At 37.3% G+C, this 17,514-nt stretch overlaps 1 protein-coding gene across 4 annotated transcripts in view; it reads right to left on the reverse strand.

Moving 5' to 3' along the window:
* Positions 1-13,875, reverse strand: part of asxl1 (ASXL transcriptional regulator 1) — a 114,248-nt gene extending 100,373 nt beyond the window's left edge. For 3 of the 4 annotated variants that reach the window (XM_041204757.1, XM_041204752.1, XM_041204751.1), the window contains exons 1-3: positions 13,484-13,875; positions 2,977-3,059; positions 1,089-1,091 (exon numbers count right to left, since the gene is read on the reverse strand). In XM_041204757.1, coding sequence (XP_041060691.1) covers positions 1,089-1,091; positions 2,977-3,059; positions 13,484-13,540 — 143 coding nt within the window. In that variant the 5' untranslated portion in view covers positions 13,541-13,875. Of the gene's footprint in view, positions 1-1,088; positions 1,092-2,976; positions 3,100-13,483 lie in introns of all 4 variants that reach the window. The other variant, XM_041204755.1, reaches the window with a different exon arrangement.
* Positions 13,876-17,514: the final 3,639 nt, after the last annotated feature.

Genomic DNA, 17,514 nt, shown 5'->3' on the forward strand with positions numbered 1-17,514 from the left:
GAAAACCAGCCTGACAACAGAGCAAAATGAAGTGAGACTCTTTAAAGGAGAGCCTCATCTGCTTCAGAGTCAGTTTTCACAGCTAATCTACATTCCAAGTTTAATGTTGGGGTGAAATGGTTTTGGCTTCAAAGCAGCACTAAACTGGGAGTGTACTGACCATGGAACATTTCAACAGGATATGTGTGGAAACCAACACCTAATTTTCTTCTTCTGAGTTCCCATTCAGGGGGAAGTGGATGCTGGGTGATTAAAAGCAATGTGCTTTCAATGAGGACTAGGAATTTCTCTTGTAAAATACAAGTGTCTAACTGTGCTCAGTGGTTTGACCTAAACGGGTTCCATAGATGCTGTTTTTGCACCAGAAAGAATAAATGTAAAATGTGTAAACTTCATTCAATAGATCTACAAATTAACAAATACTTTTACAGTGCCCTACTTGCCTTGATTTGAAAAATACCTATAAACTTATAGTGTCCAATATAATTATTTCATAGTGTAAATTTGATGAATTTCATCTTGATAAATATATAGCACCACATTAAAAGAATTAAAAAGGGCTTGCATTTTTAGGGTTAATTTCAAAATAAAGTACTAACGTTCTGCGCAGCTGCTCAATGAGATTGTTCTATTTTCAATGGTGAAAGCATGCAACATTATATGCATTCCAGGACCAATAAATTTAATGTTTACACCAAGTAAACAAGCCCATATGAATGAATTGAATGTATCAAATACATATATACTGTGTACACTGAAATGCTGCTAAAGCATTTTTTCTAGAATAGGGGAGTATTTGTTTTTGTGAGGGTGTCAGTCAGTACAATAAGCTAGCATGATAATGGAATGCATTAAATTGTGTCAAGATTGTGATGAGAAAAGGAAACAGCATCACAAATCACTATTATGTATAGAAAGCAGCAGTTGCTATAAGGACAATCATAATCATCTGCTACCAAAGCATTCCTATCAGTGCAAAGAATTATAAATTACCATAATGTTCTGTACAGAATCTTACTCTTGCATTTTGACAGTTATCCACACAAAATTGTGTTTATCTGTATATTTTTGGCTTAACTGGTGCTTACCTTCTACAGCCATTGCATCACAAAACATGGACATGAAAAAGAAAAAAAACCAATTAGTACTATACAATATATATCCCTAGAATAAAACATACAGAGGAAAAAAGAGTTTTAAATTTTCATGAATATTTTACTAAATATAACGAAGTTAAATTAGAATTTATCAGGAAAATAAATAAAAACTTTAATTAAGAAGCTTGTGATAAATCATTTATAATTATTTCTTACATTAAGCAATTTCAAAATATTTTGTTTTATTCCTTTTGTTTTTAACTTTACTAAAATCTACAGCAGTAAGATAGCAACCAAGAAATGATTAGGTAGAGATACTGAGCTCGGCAGTGCAAGAGGCTCATAGAAAATCACATTTAGGGATTAAAATTCTTCTTTGTTAACTGTCAGGATGAACTTGCAGAATGTCAAACTTAAATCACTAACAACACATATTAACTACACAAAACACCACTGATGTGTGATTTTCACGCACGGAGCTGAACAATGCAATCCTCAAAACCCCAGTAAGGAGTTCCAGAATCCCATGTAATGAAACAGAATTTGACTTCCTCACCGTAAACTGGAGGCCTTGAGCAAAAGAAATTTCCTTTTACCTTGCTTGTCCACACAACAAATGTCATTGCAAGTCAGTAACTAATTGTACATGAACCATTTTTAGACATTTGCAAGGCATGTTTTAAGCACTATATTAATCCAAGTATTTGTTTCTTTTTTCTTCCTATCAAGGTACAAACGAAGCACAATTGCTTGCTAAAATGGAAGTGAGCCAGGCAGTAATTGGCTACACATATGGGGCATCAGAATATTAATGGCCATTTAAGTGAGGCATAAGGGAGAAATGGATACAAGGCTGAATACTAACTGTGTTTTGATTGCCTCCTTGGAACAAAAATCAAAGATTGACAGGAAAAAAAAGGATTATTTTAAGTCTTTTTCTTTCTTCCAACTGAATAAACAAGTCTTTAACATCCATTAGAAATCAATCAGAGTATACAGCCTACAAGTTCCAGTTACAGAGAATGCTGAACTCCCATTCCATAACTGGGGTTCAAATTTCAACCAAGACTGACATTTGAGCTAAGGCATGGATTGTTTTTTATTAGTTTCTGATCTAGACATTGGATGTAGCCTTCAGCTTGAACTTTCCAATATCCTCCTTGCTGAGCCTTGCATATACTCCTACTCAACCAAAACCCTAGTGAAATGCATCCTTACCCACAGTCTTGAGTTCCACACACTCACTATTCTTGTCCTTAATGACCTCCACAGGATCATTGCATTGAATATTAAATTCTCATTTACAAATCTCTCAATGGCCTTGTTCCAATCTACTTCTGTGACTTCCTCCAGCCTTTTGTCACAGTCCATGCGCCACTGTCTTCCAACTCCAGTCTCCTTCTCTTGGTTTGCTCTGCCAGCAGTTGTATAGCCTTTTTGCCCTGCTCTATAGAATCCTCACGAAATGCTTTCCTTCTCCCCTTCCCCTATCAAAACCGACTGGAAATCCATTTTTTTAAACAAGCTTACAACCAACTTTTCTTTTCTGCTCAGCATCTACTTCTCTTTGATAATGCACCTTGGGATGTTTAAGTCCCAACTTATTACCGAATATTTTGATGGCGAAAATGTACAAAACACACTTGGGACACCAGGGTGATTTAAGATACTGATCTGTGGCCGCATGTAAGGAAAACAAGAAAAAGTTACATTTTTGCGATTCAAATCTGAAATAAAACAATCCTCAAAAAATATCCATCTATTATTGTAGGTTACAAGAGGAGGCTAGGTTAAATAGGACTCTTTCCTGCTTTCCAATTCAGCATTTATATTTAAAAAACCCATCGACATTCTCCTAGCAAAACCATTCACAACTGACCTCATTTCTTTGAGTCCTTCAGTCTCTATAACGTGCAGAATCTGTTTGGGGGTCATTGGAGCATCTGAGTAATTTTCCAACACCTGTGGACAGATATGTACTGAAATCCAAGTCAACCATTACCTGACAGCACAAAAAGGTTGAAAAGAAAAGATCATGTGCAGCAATATACGTGATGCAGGTTCTTTAATCCAGAGGACTTTAAAGCAATTAGTCAGTTTGCAGACTATGGTCACATTACTGTTTGTTAAGATAGTTTATAGGAAGACCCCTTGTAAATTGATACTTTTTGAAAGTTGAAGTCAGAATAAAATAATTCATAGTCCATTAAAATGCACAGTGCACCAAAATAATCTTAGTCATAATAACAAAGCCAACTTTTAAAATTTAAAACAGGTCTCCCCCATAGAGATAGAGATAATGGGGCTCAGTTTATCACCTGTCCTTTGATCAAAGATAAATTCGCCACCACAGATATACACTTTCACTCTCTTCTCACAACAACAGCAACACATACAAAATACAGTCTCCGGTAGAACAAGCAGTGGCAATGCTCAGGTACTTCACCCAAATAACCATTTTTCGCTTACAAGCCAAGGTGACAAATGGTGCTAGGCTATTTTCTAAGAGAGCCTTACAACTTAGCGTAATCCTGACTATCACACACATGAACTTTACAGTTGTGGGCACAAAATAATGAGATCCCCTTCCTAGCCCAGAGATGCTTAAACTAACTGTAATTTCTGTACTATACCAAATTCATGGATCCCTGCAATATTATGATTTAGAACTGGAAGCTTCCTAACCTGTATGGGGCTGTACTATATTACATGACACTCCTAGTCAATAAGAAAACTAAAGTTTCACTTAGAAAAGTTAAAACAATGCAACTTGATGCAGCTTCTGCAGAAGTATAAGCACAGATCATGGTTCAAGATAACTGAAAAGTTTAGGTAAATTTATTTCAAAAATTTAGACTGGAACTTTCCAAAAGTAGAGACATTATGACTACCAATTTCAGCATGTTAACTTCCAAAATGTTAAGAGTCTTGCTATTCCAAGATTTCTAGCTGAAGTTCTGGTAAGGTAAATACTCCACACCAAAATATTTAGCCATGTGCCATTATTTTGCACCCAGAACCCAAGTCTGGTGTTACAGAAAACAATAGTGCAAACAGCACGGGGTCTAATAATTCACAAGCATTATGAATCATTCCAACAGCAGTAACAGTGAACAAACATAATTAAATTCTATGTGCATATTGTTTAATCTGACTGATGTGCATCTAGATCACAATGACTGAAGACTTGTAGAACAAATATGTGGGGACAGAGATAACTGATTGTCAGTTCTCTTTATAAAGCAGGTAATATTGGTTAAGGCTTCTGGATGTTAACAGTAAAACTGTCAGGAAAAAAAATGAGTGTTTGACAGTTCTTGGCACTGTTGTGGAAACTGTAAAGTTATTCAGACAGAATCTTGAGGGCTTCATCCTGCCATTTTTGTAATACAAATGCTACATAACCAATACTTGAGTTGATCAAAGGTCTTCACTTAAGTGTCCAACTGTCCTTTCTCTTTCAGATGCAGATGGACTTGCTTTGTATATCCAGCATTTTACAACTTCTAGGAAAAAAAGTTTACCTCCCTTCCCCCTCCCCCCACAAGTATAGAGACAGTTGCTTGGTGTTGCAGCCTGATGCAGTGGAAAAACTGCATATTACTTCAGAAAACATATCTGCAACTGTGCTGCAAGACTGCTATTGGAAAACATCCAGTCCCAGATATACCACAACAAAAATAACCCTAACTGAATGCTGTCATAAATGGTATTTAATGTAAAGTACAGAGTGTTCATGATGCAAGTTATACAGTCAGGGGAGGCCCCAAATGTAAGATGAGGTACTTCCCCATGGGAATAGGGGAAAAAAGTTATATGTACACGTCACCCACTTGGCTGATCGAGACAGAAACAATATGCAGCACAAAACAACATGCACAGCAAGACATGGATTAAATTGAGTGGGTCTGTTAAGAATCCAGTCTTAAAGTAGGTTGGATGGGTAAATTATCTTTCCTGGTTTGCAATCTTCTCAGTTGTACAACTAGAAAATCTGCATTTCATTTGCACCATTGTAAAGAAGCATCAACCAATATTTTATTATGCCTCCCTGCAAAGTTAACCCAAGGCAGTGCTTTATCCAGCGGGGCTAAAAAGATTTAAATCCTCATGCGTTTACTTAAGAAACCTTAAAATGCATTTATAATTGTTCCGCTTGAAATAAGCATCACTTTTTCTCCTTTCAAAATACAATTTTAGAAAAACATGAGATTTTTAGAAAAAATATATTTCTGTTCACAAAGAATCATAGAACCAAACTTTGCTAACAGGAGAGTAATTCTGCAGTGAACCATGGAACTCAGGGATTCTACTATAATCTGTATACTGACGACTTAAAACATTCATGACCTAGGAGTCACTTTCAAAGAAGAACTAATCTTCAACATTTTGCTACATTTTCTGGTTTTGGGAGTTGTAATGTGAGTAGTTAATTACAAAATATACAGATCAGAAAAAAAACATTTAAAAGGCAACAAGCTACCAAATTTCTTAAAAAGTCTTTTGAAAGGAAGAGAAGTCAAGAAGAGGATACTGAAATACTTATAGTATTCCAGGCCATTTCACTAATGTAGATTCATTGTTTGATTATAAGCAAATTACAAAATTGCATATGGCTCCAGTTACTTTATCTGTGCCAAAATAAATAGCCCAGATTTGAAAAGCCCAAAACTTCAAACATTCATGAAGATGTATTGAATCCAGCTAAGGTAAGTTCTCATGTATCCCCAATCACTTATCACAGAGATTTTCCCTGGCACTGCTTGTCATAAGTCAGAGGATATACTATTTTAGAAGGACAGGAAAACTATACCATGTAATGCTTAGTTTAATATTCTAAAGCAAAAATGCAACTTAGTGTTAAGGTCACGGTGCAATTCTTGCACCTTTCTAAATTAATTTGAAGTGAATTCTTAGCAGCACCTTTATACGATTAGAGTTCAGGTCAGTACTTAAGTATGACAAATTTGCACAAATAACACCCGTAACATTGCATTTTGAAAAATGTCCTGCCATATATCTCAGCAGATTTCCTATTATGTTGCTTGTGACAAATTGAATGAAAAACTGTTGTGTAATTAATTTTCAAGGGGCCATTCATAGCAGGCTACATGTGACAAACGAAATGGTAAACAATTACGAATTTGAGCAGAGAATCTTTATATTTTGCAAAGTATTCTAAATGTCTATAGTAACTGATTTTATGTTCACAAAGAAGTCTAAAGCAATAATTTCTCATTTACACAAACATTTGGAAGGATTATGCCATTATTCAAGTTTGGAGGGAGGTTCTGAATTTAAAATATACATCACATATTCAGTTTAAGTATCTTTGCAGAGATATTTGATGAAGAAAGATGTAAAGAAAAATTAAAAGACATATACTTCTAGTTTGTCCCTCTAAAAAGTTACATCCAAAATAGATGGGATAGCAAATTGTTTGCAAAGACCTTTTACATAATTGTTGTATTTATTAATCTACGTGCCGTTGATAAAGAATGCTGCTTAAGAAATAATCAAAATATTGAACTTTAATGTTTGGCATCATATAAACTTATTCCCTTTTTTATTCTTTGGAGATATACTGATCCTTTTTTTTCATGACATCAAACTTCTGACTTGTACGCACAGAAACATTCTTTTTGTGCATTTAGAAATAAATTCCACACTAAATCATAGGTACAGTGCCAAAATGGTGTGGGGTGAGGCAGGAGTAGAGCTGGTGGTCTGCATTCTGTTTCAGAACACACAATAATGTAAATTCCCTTCTGAGTAATGAGTCTTAGTTAGAAAACTCAAAACTAAATATCACACGAGTCAGAGAAAGACTGCGATTCATTTATTGCCCTTTTCAAAATTCACAAGTCAAATTAGTAATACTATAAAACACACTAATCCCAGACAAAAAGCATTTACAATAAGTGACAAATCTAGATCTACAATCACCTGTCTCATGGTACGTTCAGCCCCAAATTTAAACAATAGTAGAACCATATCCACATGCTTCCTATTAAATTACATTCAAACTACAGCCCTGCTCACTGCCCCCTTCACCAGTATGTTATACTAAAGATCAATGCAGAAAGATTACTAAACACATATGACCTACACAATCAATAACTGAACACAGTAGTGCTCAGATACAATAGCAAACACAGACAGCTCAAGATTGATGGAATCTGCCACTGTCATGAAAATATCAAAATTAAAGAGACATGCACAATTGATAAAATCTAAGTAATAACTGATATTTCACAGCATTGGTCATTGAGGGGGAAAGAATATTTGTTTTAATAATGTTATCAGTTAAGTGTAACATAAATGTTACACAAATTCTAATTATGCTGTAAATGGAGGTAGCAAGAAAGAGTTCAGCACTTCTTAAAAGGGAGTATTCAACAAGCCTCTCATATGACTTCTGCCACATTGATTTCTTACAGATGAATACAGATCTAGGAGCAAATCATCTTGTTGACTTAGAGCTTCTGTAGTTTAGATGATGTTTACATCGCTCAAAATCAGCTCTCTCATACCAGTAGAATGTTAAGTTACTAAAATCACAGATTTTGCAGAAAGGAGCTTGGTTTTAGCACTTTAAACTCATGAAATGAGCACATAGACATTGTTCTTCTTTGAGCCAAACTACAGAAGTACCAAACATAAAATGTTGACAAAGTGAATGCTACAGGAGGTTCATTCATGTGTGCTCTGCCCGAAAGCAGGTCCTTGGCTCAGTGGCTAAGATTGAAGCATCAGCAGGGATTTTCTTCGCAATTTTTGTCAGTGATGGTTTGCAACCATCAAGGGCAAGGCAAGAGTCAGGTCCAAAGTCTACCTCAGCCAAAATGGGACTCAAACCCATACTGCTGGCACTATTCTGAACCACATACTAGTCATCTAGCTAACTGAACTAACCGGCCCCACTACAGGAAATAGGAAAAGAAAATATTGACTACAGGCCTCTACTGACTTATTTCAATGGCTGTGGGGTTCATATTGAGCAGCAGTGTTAGGTGTGCACCATGAGTCTGGCTGTATAACCCAATAACTCATTAGGTCCCAACCTGACACTGGAGCACACTAAATCCAACCAATGTCCCTCCAGGAAAACATTATACACAGTTTAGGTTCCAATCTGGTTCAACCCCAGTCTGGTTTAGTGAGCTTCTAGAGCACTTTTATAAACCTAGTAAAAATATTTTTTAATAATTTGAGAATACAAGTCATTTGCTCTCTCCGAACAGGCAGTCGCAAGTTGCAGATGGACACAGCCCATTGTAAAATCCTAGTCGTTTTGGCTACACTGCACAGCTACAGGTACAGCGTAATTACAGCCTGAGGAGAAATTAAAAAACTACTGAAAACTATCATTTTAAAGGTCTTTGGTAAATTATTTAAAGGGAATATCTAAGTACCAATTTTCATGAATTTTACCAATATTAAGTATTTTATCAGGGACATTATGGAACTTAGCTTCAGGCAATCCTTTAAAAAAAAATTCTGGCATAAATTCCGATTTCAGATCAATATGTAAATTGAGCAGTGGCACTGTGCAATTCTAAGACAAAGCAATTTATTTCATACACTTAATATCGCTCCAGAGATGTTGGTGCATGTTAATAGTATCCTAAGCTTATTAATAGGGGCACAGAGTACAAAAGCAAAGTTTATGTTAAAATGTATCAAACATTCAAATGGAGTATTGCATCTAGCTCTGGACATCACACTTTAACAAAGATGTTCAGACATTAGAGGGTGCAGAAAAGAATCATAAGAATGGTTCTAGGTATAACGAATTTTAGTAATATAGATAGATTGGTCAAGTTGGGACTGTTTTCCTTGGAGATTTGATAGAGGTATTCAAAATCATGAGGAGTCTGGACAGAGTAGATAAGGGAAAAAACTGTTCCTGCCATTAGAAGGATCAAGCATGAGGGGGCACAGATTTAAGGTAATTGGCAGGAGAAACTTTTTCACACAGCAAGTGGTTAAGATCTGGAATGCGCTGCCTGACAGTGAGGTGGAGGCAGGTTCAATCGAGGCATCATGGGGAATCGGATTATCTGAAAGGGAAGAAAGTGCAGGGTTATGGGGAGGAGGGGGAATGGCACTAGGTGAATTTCTCATGCAGAGAGCCGCTGCAGATGTGACGGGCCAAATGGCCTCTTTCAGTGCTGCAATGATTCTGTAATACAGAATCTGGAATTCAGCACAAGCTAACTTAACACTCTTCTCATTTATAATGTATAAGATGAGTAATGTCTATGCATACAATCATTGGACACACTGAAGAGTAATATTTGTTAGGTCTAACCTTGCATTATATAACAAGTCCCATCAAAAGCATCAGCTAAAGTGACAAATTCTGAAACCTACTTGTTAGTCAGCAATGACAGTAGTACAACTATTAAAGTAGAAGATGTATAGAATGGGAAAGTTTTCAGCAATCCACAGTACAATGTAATTTTTTCAGGTACTGCTTTAAGTCTACGTTCACAGATGAAAAAGGCAGTAGTCAATTTCTGCAATTACTTGAGACATTTCAAAAATGCCACTAATGCTGAAACTGTCACATAAGGATCTCATTCAGTTTGGTTAAAACTGAAGTGACAACTAAGCCCTGGGAGTGGCACGGAGAGAGATACAAGGCCAATCCCTGGTGTCAGGTTGCTGAATTGTGAGGTAAAGTTAAGGCAGCTTGGACTTGAAAGCAGGCAAATGTAGAGGAGTCATGGAGGTGCATACACACCTGAATGAAATAAAGGTTAATCCAGAGCACTATTTCAAGTTAAATTAGGGCTGCAGGACAAGGGAAGGTAAGTAACTTGCACAAAACAAGTTTAGGAAAGATGTCTGGAAGCATTTCTTCATATAAAATAATTAATAGCTAGAATAATTTTTCAGATAGTGGGACCAAAATCTCTGGAATCAGTCAAATAGTTAGCTGCTGACTGGAGAGAAACAACAGTTTATAAAAAAAATAGAAGGGCAAAGTCTCACTCATCTGTATTTATCTTTAACTATAGGATAAAAACTGTTATGCAAGTTTGACTAATTATGACATTTGGATTTAAGGACATTCAGAAAATCAAAATCTAAGAGAATGGGCCATAACACTCCATGGCAGATCATCTCAAACATTTGTTAAATTAAACTTGGCCTTGCATTTAGGGTTCTTAAAATATTTTATATATGGCAAATTACTAAAATTGCAAACATAACAATGCAGCGAGAGAAACTGGGACCTGAATGAAAAAGTCAAGCAATTGTACATCTCCTTAATCAGAGTGAAAGATTGTGAAACAGAGTGCAAGAACCAAGGAAGAAATGCAAACTAGAGTGGGTGAATTCAATGTTAAATCAGGGTTAGAAAGAAATAAAAAAAGGGGGAAAGAAAGTTTAGTTCGAGAGAAGGTTGACACAAAGGAATAGTATAAAAAAAATTAAATTTTATATTTTGAACATCTCCAACAATTAAAATGAAATAAGACTCCACACTTAAACTAGCTAATTTTCAGTGCCCAAGAATTTGTTTTGCAGTAATTAATACTTATCACAAATTAAAGGAGCACCTAGACTGAAATAAATTAAACTTAACTTTCTTTGGCAAGTTTAATTTGTATTTACCACACAAATATAGCAACTTTATGCTATTCAATGCATCTCAGTGGTAATCCAGATGGCGGGATGACATTTTGTGAAGTTAACAGTGGAATGGAGCAACTCAGGCAGGAACTTCATGATGTTCAGTTTGATCTGTGCATCTGTCCACCACCACCACCACCACCCCCAAACAACTTCCTGATGTTGCTACAGAATTTGTGCATTAATAATGGCTCAATAACTTCATGTAAAATAAATAAAATCAGTTGCTAGTGTTGATTTTTATAATTATAGCTGGTCACAAGGTAACAAAAATATCGTTCAGGTTTCTAGAGTCAAATTTTGAAAGCATACGGCAATAGCTTCAGAAGCAACAGCAAAACCATTTTCAATTATAGCAGTAATTTGGTATAGTGCCAGATTTTAAACATCAACCTAAATAGGCAGTGTCAGAAATTTACTATGTAAATAGACTGCCCTCTCAAGATCCAACTCAGCAAAACTCTAAGCCCACCACGATTTAATAAAATAAACACTTTTTGGAAGAGTTTAAATATACTTTTTAAACATACAAAACACTTCATTGCTTCTACTGTGAACTTAACGTCTGCCACCATTTTGGATGCTGGTGTTGCTACTCGTAACAACTGGTTACCATTACTATCCTGGAAGCAGATTTGAGAATGATTGGTCACTGAACACCCATTCCAATCTAAACCAGTTTTAGCATCTGAAAAGAAATGGATGCCATTGCAGACATTAGGCAAATCAAACAAAAACTTGTCTTTGGGGTACAGTTGAATTGCCTGATACTCTGTCCTTCTAATTGCCCTGGAAGGAAAAAGGATAACAAACAACTAGAAATACATAAGGATACAACAGAATAACACCAGCACCGTTGCTTCCTTGTAGCTTAGAAAGTTAAAACAGAATTTTAGTTCAGACATATGGCTTCTCCCTTTCAGCCTCATGCACATTCTTATGGGTTGTGGGATTCTCCATTAGATCATGCTAAGATTAAGAGGAGGGCAATACAAGCACCATGCTGAAAATAATTATGGACGCTGCATCATATGGGCAAGTGAATCACTAAATTTTTCCCAAAAGACATCTGACAGAATATTTTCTTGATGCCTCCAAAAGTATCACAATGCATGTGCTTTCAAATTCAATATTAAAGATATTAACAAATCTTCTTGTTATGTGTTACAAGGGTACTCACTAGATTGTTAGTAGTATGGTGGTCATTATAAGGCAGTAATCTATAAGTTTTGAATGTAAATATCATGATACTTGGTTGCAGCATTGAATAGGGTCCAGAGTGGTAGCCATTGTTGGCTCAACATTAAAAAAACCGTTCCTTGAAATCAATGCTATACAAAAGGTAAAGGAACTAAAAAGCTTTAACACAACCATTTCAATGACAAAAGATTGAATTACTGTTCTATTCCTATAAAACATTTTCTAGAAAACATACAGCATTATGGGATGCCTTTCTTCCAAAGGCTATTAAGTATAAGCTTACTGAAATCCAATCCACATCTAATGATTCACATTTAACATTTAACAACTGGGCTCTTAAAAGTTTAGCACCAAGAATATTCAATTCGTGAATAGGAAGTTCTCTCACTTGTTAATACCTACAAATGTACGATTAATCTAAAACCTAGAAACTCTAAGTTATTTAAATTGTTACTCAAAATAAGTGCTTGTGTGGATGGTGTGATACAGTCCATGAATTTATATTTGTAAGCAATGCTACTGATAAATGTATAAGACACAATGACAACACAATGTGGTTAAATAAAACATATGCCACACAATGTTACAACACAGGCTTTGATGCTCAACACCAATGACCCAACTTTAACTACGATACCGAACACCTTTTGAACAAAATTATTTTAACTTCCTGTAATAATAAACAATTTTAGTTGTACGAGCTGCATACACTTCACAATTAAGTGAGGGTGGGGAGAAGGTGATTGCAAACAGCAATAATGCTTCTTAAGGAATCAAAAGCTGAATTCACAACTTTCATGAAAGCATGCAGTGAAGATCATGCTGGAAACAAGTCTCTGACATAACCCAACTAGTTACATTACACAGCGCATAATTCATTTATGGACAGGAACCCTTGGCTGCATAGCTATGGGCTTCTTTGGAGACTACAAAACACACTGAAGGAAAAAATGAAACACTAACTACAATAATATATCACATATTAAATTTCACTACATACGCTACAAAGAACAAGGGAAAACAGTTTGCTAGCCTTTTTCCTTCCTGCTCTGAAAAATGAGCTTTTACTGTACAAATATCTGACAACAGCAAAGAAAATGCATACAACATGGATAATTGACGTTCACCATGTCTGTGTGTAGCATTGAAATCATGCGCATTAAAATGCTCACATGCATAATCGTAGAAATGCATTTTAAAAACAAAAAGCAAACTGCAAAATATACACACATAGTTGCCTCACCAAAACTTTAACCCCTCGTAAGAAGGGGGGGGGGGGAGAGAAGGCATTTAAAAAAATAAAGCATTAAGCAGGAGGAGATGCGGGTGCGTTGGTGGATGACACACAGACACAGACAGGACACAGCTACACACACACACATACACACACAGGATAAACATGTGCTGGATGAGTTTTGATTGCTACATTATTATTGTTAGAGGTGCCAGCGCCGAGCGCCCGCCCCCCATCGGGTCATGAACCCATTTCAGATTGCTCTGAATGGGGGAATGAAAATCTCAAACGACTCTTAGTTAGTTACCATGCGGGCAGCTTCAGCCCACGTGCGGTCCTTCTTCTTCTTCTGCTTGTCTTTCATTTTCTTTTCCCCCCCACTTCTGTCTTTTCTTTGTCGCGTCTTTTTTTGGGGGGGGGGTTCCAAATGTTTTTTTAAACCTCCCCGCCCCCCCAAAGTAAAAAATAAGAAAAAAAACACACACAAAACCCGAGCTCGATGGTTTCCACACAGTCTTGCTTGTCTGTGGAGCAGTTAAAAGGCGGCTCGGTGCAGTTTGCAGTTGGAGTGCCTGGGGACGGACGGGCAGGCAGGCGGGCCTGCGCTCTCTCTCCTCACTCTGCAGATCCCGGGGCTTCTAGGCGACGCAAACGGCCATCATGAAAACAGGGCCAAAGGGCAACTGACGTCATTAGCCGCAGCAGCCGCTCTTTCCCTCCTCACCGGTTTTATTTTTTTTATGGATATATATATATACATATATATAACCGACGCCGTGCAGAAAAAAAACGCACAGTCAGAACAGGCGACCTCCGCTGCCTGTTTGTGATTTTATATAACCAGACTTCAGCCGCTCACGAAACCGAAAGTGTGGGGGTGGGGAGGGGGACGCTCGGTACAACAACTGCTCTTTGGCGGAGGGAGGGGGTTGGTTGGTTTGTTTCCCCCCCCCCCAACCTCCTGATCAAAGAGCCGCAGCAATATGCTCTGGGGTTTGTAGTTCTCGGCGCTCGGGCACTCCCTTGGCCAAGATGGCCGACTCCAGCAGAATGGACTACAACTCCCGTCAGCTCTAGCGAACACCGCGCATGCGAGTCGGCCAGTGGCTGCTTCAGAGAGCACATACCGCCGCCTCGCTGCCGCCGGTGACATTGCAGCCACTGGATACTTGTGGAGCTGGAAATGTTTCTTCCAACAATAAACGGACACGGCGGGTACTCATCCACAGATATTAATCTTCACCCAAAGTGATTTTGTGAACCTTTAAAGCACGGTATCTGTGCACAAACCTGCTTCCCCCCCAGAATATCAATTCGTATTTTTTAACCTTTATAATATCTCCTTATATAAGTTCAACTGTGTTTAAAGATAAAAATAAATCTCGGAAATACAGAAAGTTGCCATATTATCTGTTTAAAAAGTAATTGTCTAAAACATCGGGATTCTTTATTCTGTTTTAAAAGGTGGGCTGTATTTCTGTGGAAGTAACACTTCTATTTTAGTATTCAGGGTCAGCATCGAACATTCCCTTGTCAACAAAAGCACGCCCACATGCGCATCTCTCCGATATATTCCAAAATATACCTCGTTTGATTTGTTTCAAAGCCAGAATTTCTAAGACCACCTGGATTCAAATGCTCCACCTGCATTGTTAGAAATTAGCATTTACAAAGTGCTTAACTTAAATAAACAAAAAATATTGTTCTATTAATGTTATATATAATTTTTGAATTTGCCTTATTTTGTTAATTAGATGGGGAATTTGAGAACAGAATGGTTACAGCACAGATAGCAGGAGGCCCACTGTGTCTGATGAAGAGTCATACGGACTCAAAACGTTAACCCTGTCTTCCTCTCCACAGATGCTGTCAGACCTGCTGAGTTTTTCCAGCAATTTTGGTTTTTATTAACATAACTTCCTTGCTTTTGTACTCTCTGACCCTACTAATGAAGCCTAGGATGCTGTATATTTATTAAACTTTGCTCACTTCCTTTCCTACCACCTTTGATGATTATGCTTATATTTGCCTAGGTCTCTGTGCTCCTGCATCCCCTTTAGAATTATATCCTTTATTTTAGATTGTCTTTCTATGTTCTTTCTACCAAAATGAAACAATTCGCACTTCTCTGCATTAAACTTCATTTGTCACTTGTCTGCCCATTCCACCAACCTATGTCCTTTAGAATTTCAACGCTATCCTCCTAACAAGTTTTGTATCACCACAAATTTTGACATTGTGCATGGAGGTTTAAATTGTTGACATACATCAGGGAAAGCAGGGTTCCAAATACTGACCCCTGGGGTATTTTACTGTAAACCTTCCTCCAGTCTGAAAACATGCATTAACCACTACTCTCTGTTTCCTGTTGCTCGGCCAATTTTATACCCATTTTACTTCTGCCCTTTTATTGCATGAGCTATAACTTTCCTACAAGTCTGTTGTGTGAAACTTTATCAAATTGTAAAGAACACATCTTTTTTATTTCTGTTGAACTGTGGATTAAAATTACAGTGGCTGTAGTTTGAAGGACATGTCTAATGGAATAGTGTGAGGGATATGTACAATGTTGCTGTCCTGGAACAGAGTGTGTCCTGAAAGACAGGATGGTGCTGAGGAGGAGTCTGGTCTAATGGCAAACTGCCTGGCAACAATATTTTAATTGGCTCCTGACCAGGTGACCAGGATTTGTGTGAGAGCAGTGCAGCAGAATAGCTCCTAGACTGAAAGGAAAAAGACCTAAAACCTCCATCTCCTGTGTTTGTAAGATTCTAATAATTCTACAGTAATAGCTAGCTGGCTTTCTCTCCTCATATCTTTATAACCTGCCCTCTCTCTGAAAACCCCTCTGAGGCAAGGTGGAAAATCACCGTTAGAGACATTGAAAGGCAAGTGCCCAACCAGTGATCTAAAGGCTGAAAGTGCTGGAAGAGCACATCATGCCATCAACAAAGAACTGAAAGGAATTTGGAAGACATCAATCAAAATCAACCCATCCAATCCTGTACTCCAGAATTGGTGCTATTGAACTGTTCTATCCCACCCTTAAAATCCATGTTTTTGTGTGTCTTATGTGTCTTGTATGTGTGTGTATAGGGATTTAAGAAGGGGTAGAGTTTAGGTTAAAGGGTTAGAAGTTAAGTTCATATTTCCTTCTTTTGCCACTGGTGAAAGACAATTTGTTCAATAAACAGTTATTTACTTATTAAGTTTACAACCCTGGTGCTTGTATTCTGTTAACCTAAATTTATCAATTAGGTGCGTTGATCAAACTTTTTCACAATTGGTGCAGCTTGGGGAGCAATGGGGTATGATATTGCAGCACATTATCCCCTTGAGTCATGACAAAATGTTTTTTGGAAGTTCACATACACCACATCAACAGCATTGCCCTCATCAACCCTCTCTGTTACCTCCTCAAAAAACTCAATAAGTTAGATAAACATGATTTGTCTTTACCAAATCCATGTTGGCTTTCCTTAATTAATCCTCATTTGCCCAAGTAACTATTAATTTTGTCCCAAATTATCATTTCTAGAAGCTTTCCCATCACTGAGGTTAAACTTACTGGTCTGTAGTTTCAGGGCTTATCTTTACGCCCTTTATTGAACAACCATGTAACATTTGAAATTCTCCAGTCCTCTGGCACCACCCTGAGGCTAAGGAAAATTGGAAAATTATGACCAGTGCCTCTGTAATTTCCACTCTCACTTCCCTCAGTATCCTGGGATGCATCTTATCAGGTCCCGATGCCGTATCAACTTTAAATAGAGACTCTCTATCCAATATCTCCTCATTATCAAATTTAACTCCTTCAAGTATCTGAAGTATCTCCTCTTTCACCATGACCTGTGCATGTTTTCTTCCTTGGTAAAGACAGCTGCAAAGTGTTCAACTAATATCTCAGCCATGCCCCCTAGCTCCATATGTAAATCCCTTTTTTTGGTCCCTAACCAACCCCAGTGTGCCTTTCACCACCCTTTCACCATTTATATGCCTATAGAAGACTTTTGGATTTACTTTTATATTAGCTGCCAGTTTCTTCTTATAGTCTCTCTTTGCTTGTCTTATTTGTTGTTTCCATTAACCTCTGAATCTTCAATATTCAGTCATATTATCCACCTGACACCTGTCATATGCACACTAATTTTTCTTCATCTTAATCTCTATCTCACTTGTCATCCAGGGAGATCTGGATTTGTTTGTCCTACTTTTCCCCTTCATGGGAATATACCTTGACTGTGCTCAAACTATCTCGCCTTTAAATTCAGTCAGTACAGATTTTCATTCCACCCTTTGATTCCAATTTATCTGGGTCAGATCCATTCCTACCCCACT

Source organism: Carcharodon carcharias, chromosome 14 (assembly GCF_017639515.1).
Source record: "Carcharodon carcharias isolate sCarCar2 chromosome 14, sCarCar2.pri, whole genome shotgun sequence".
NCBI lineage: Eukaryota > Metazoa > Chordata > Chondrichthyes > Lamniformes > Lamnidae > Carcharodon > Carcharodon carcharias.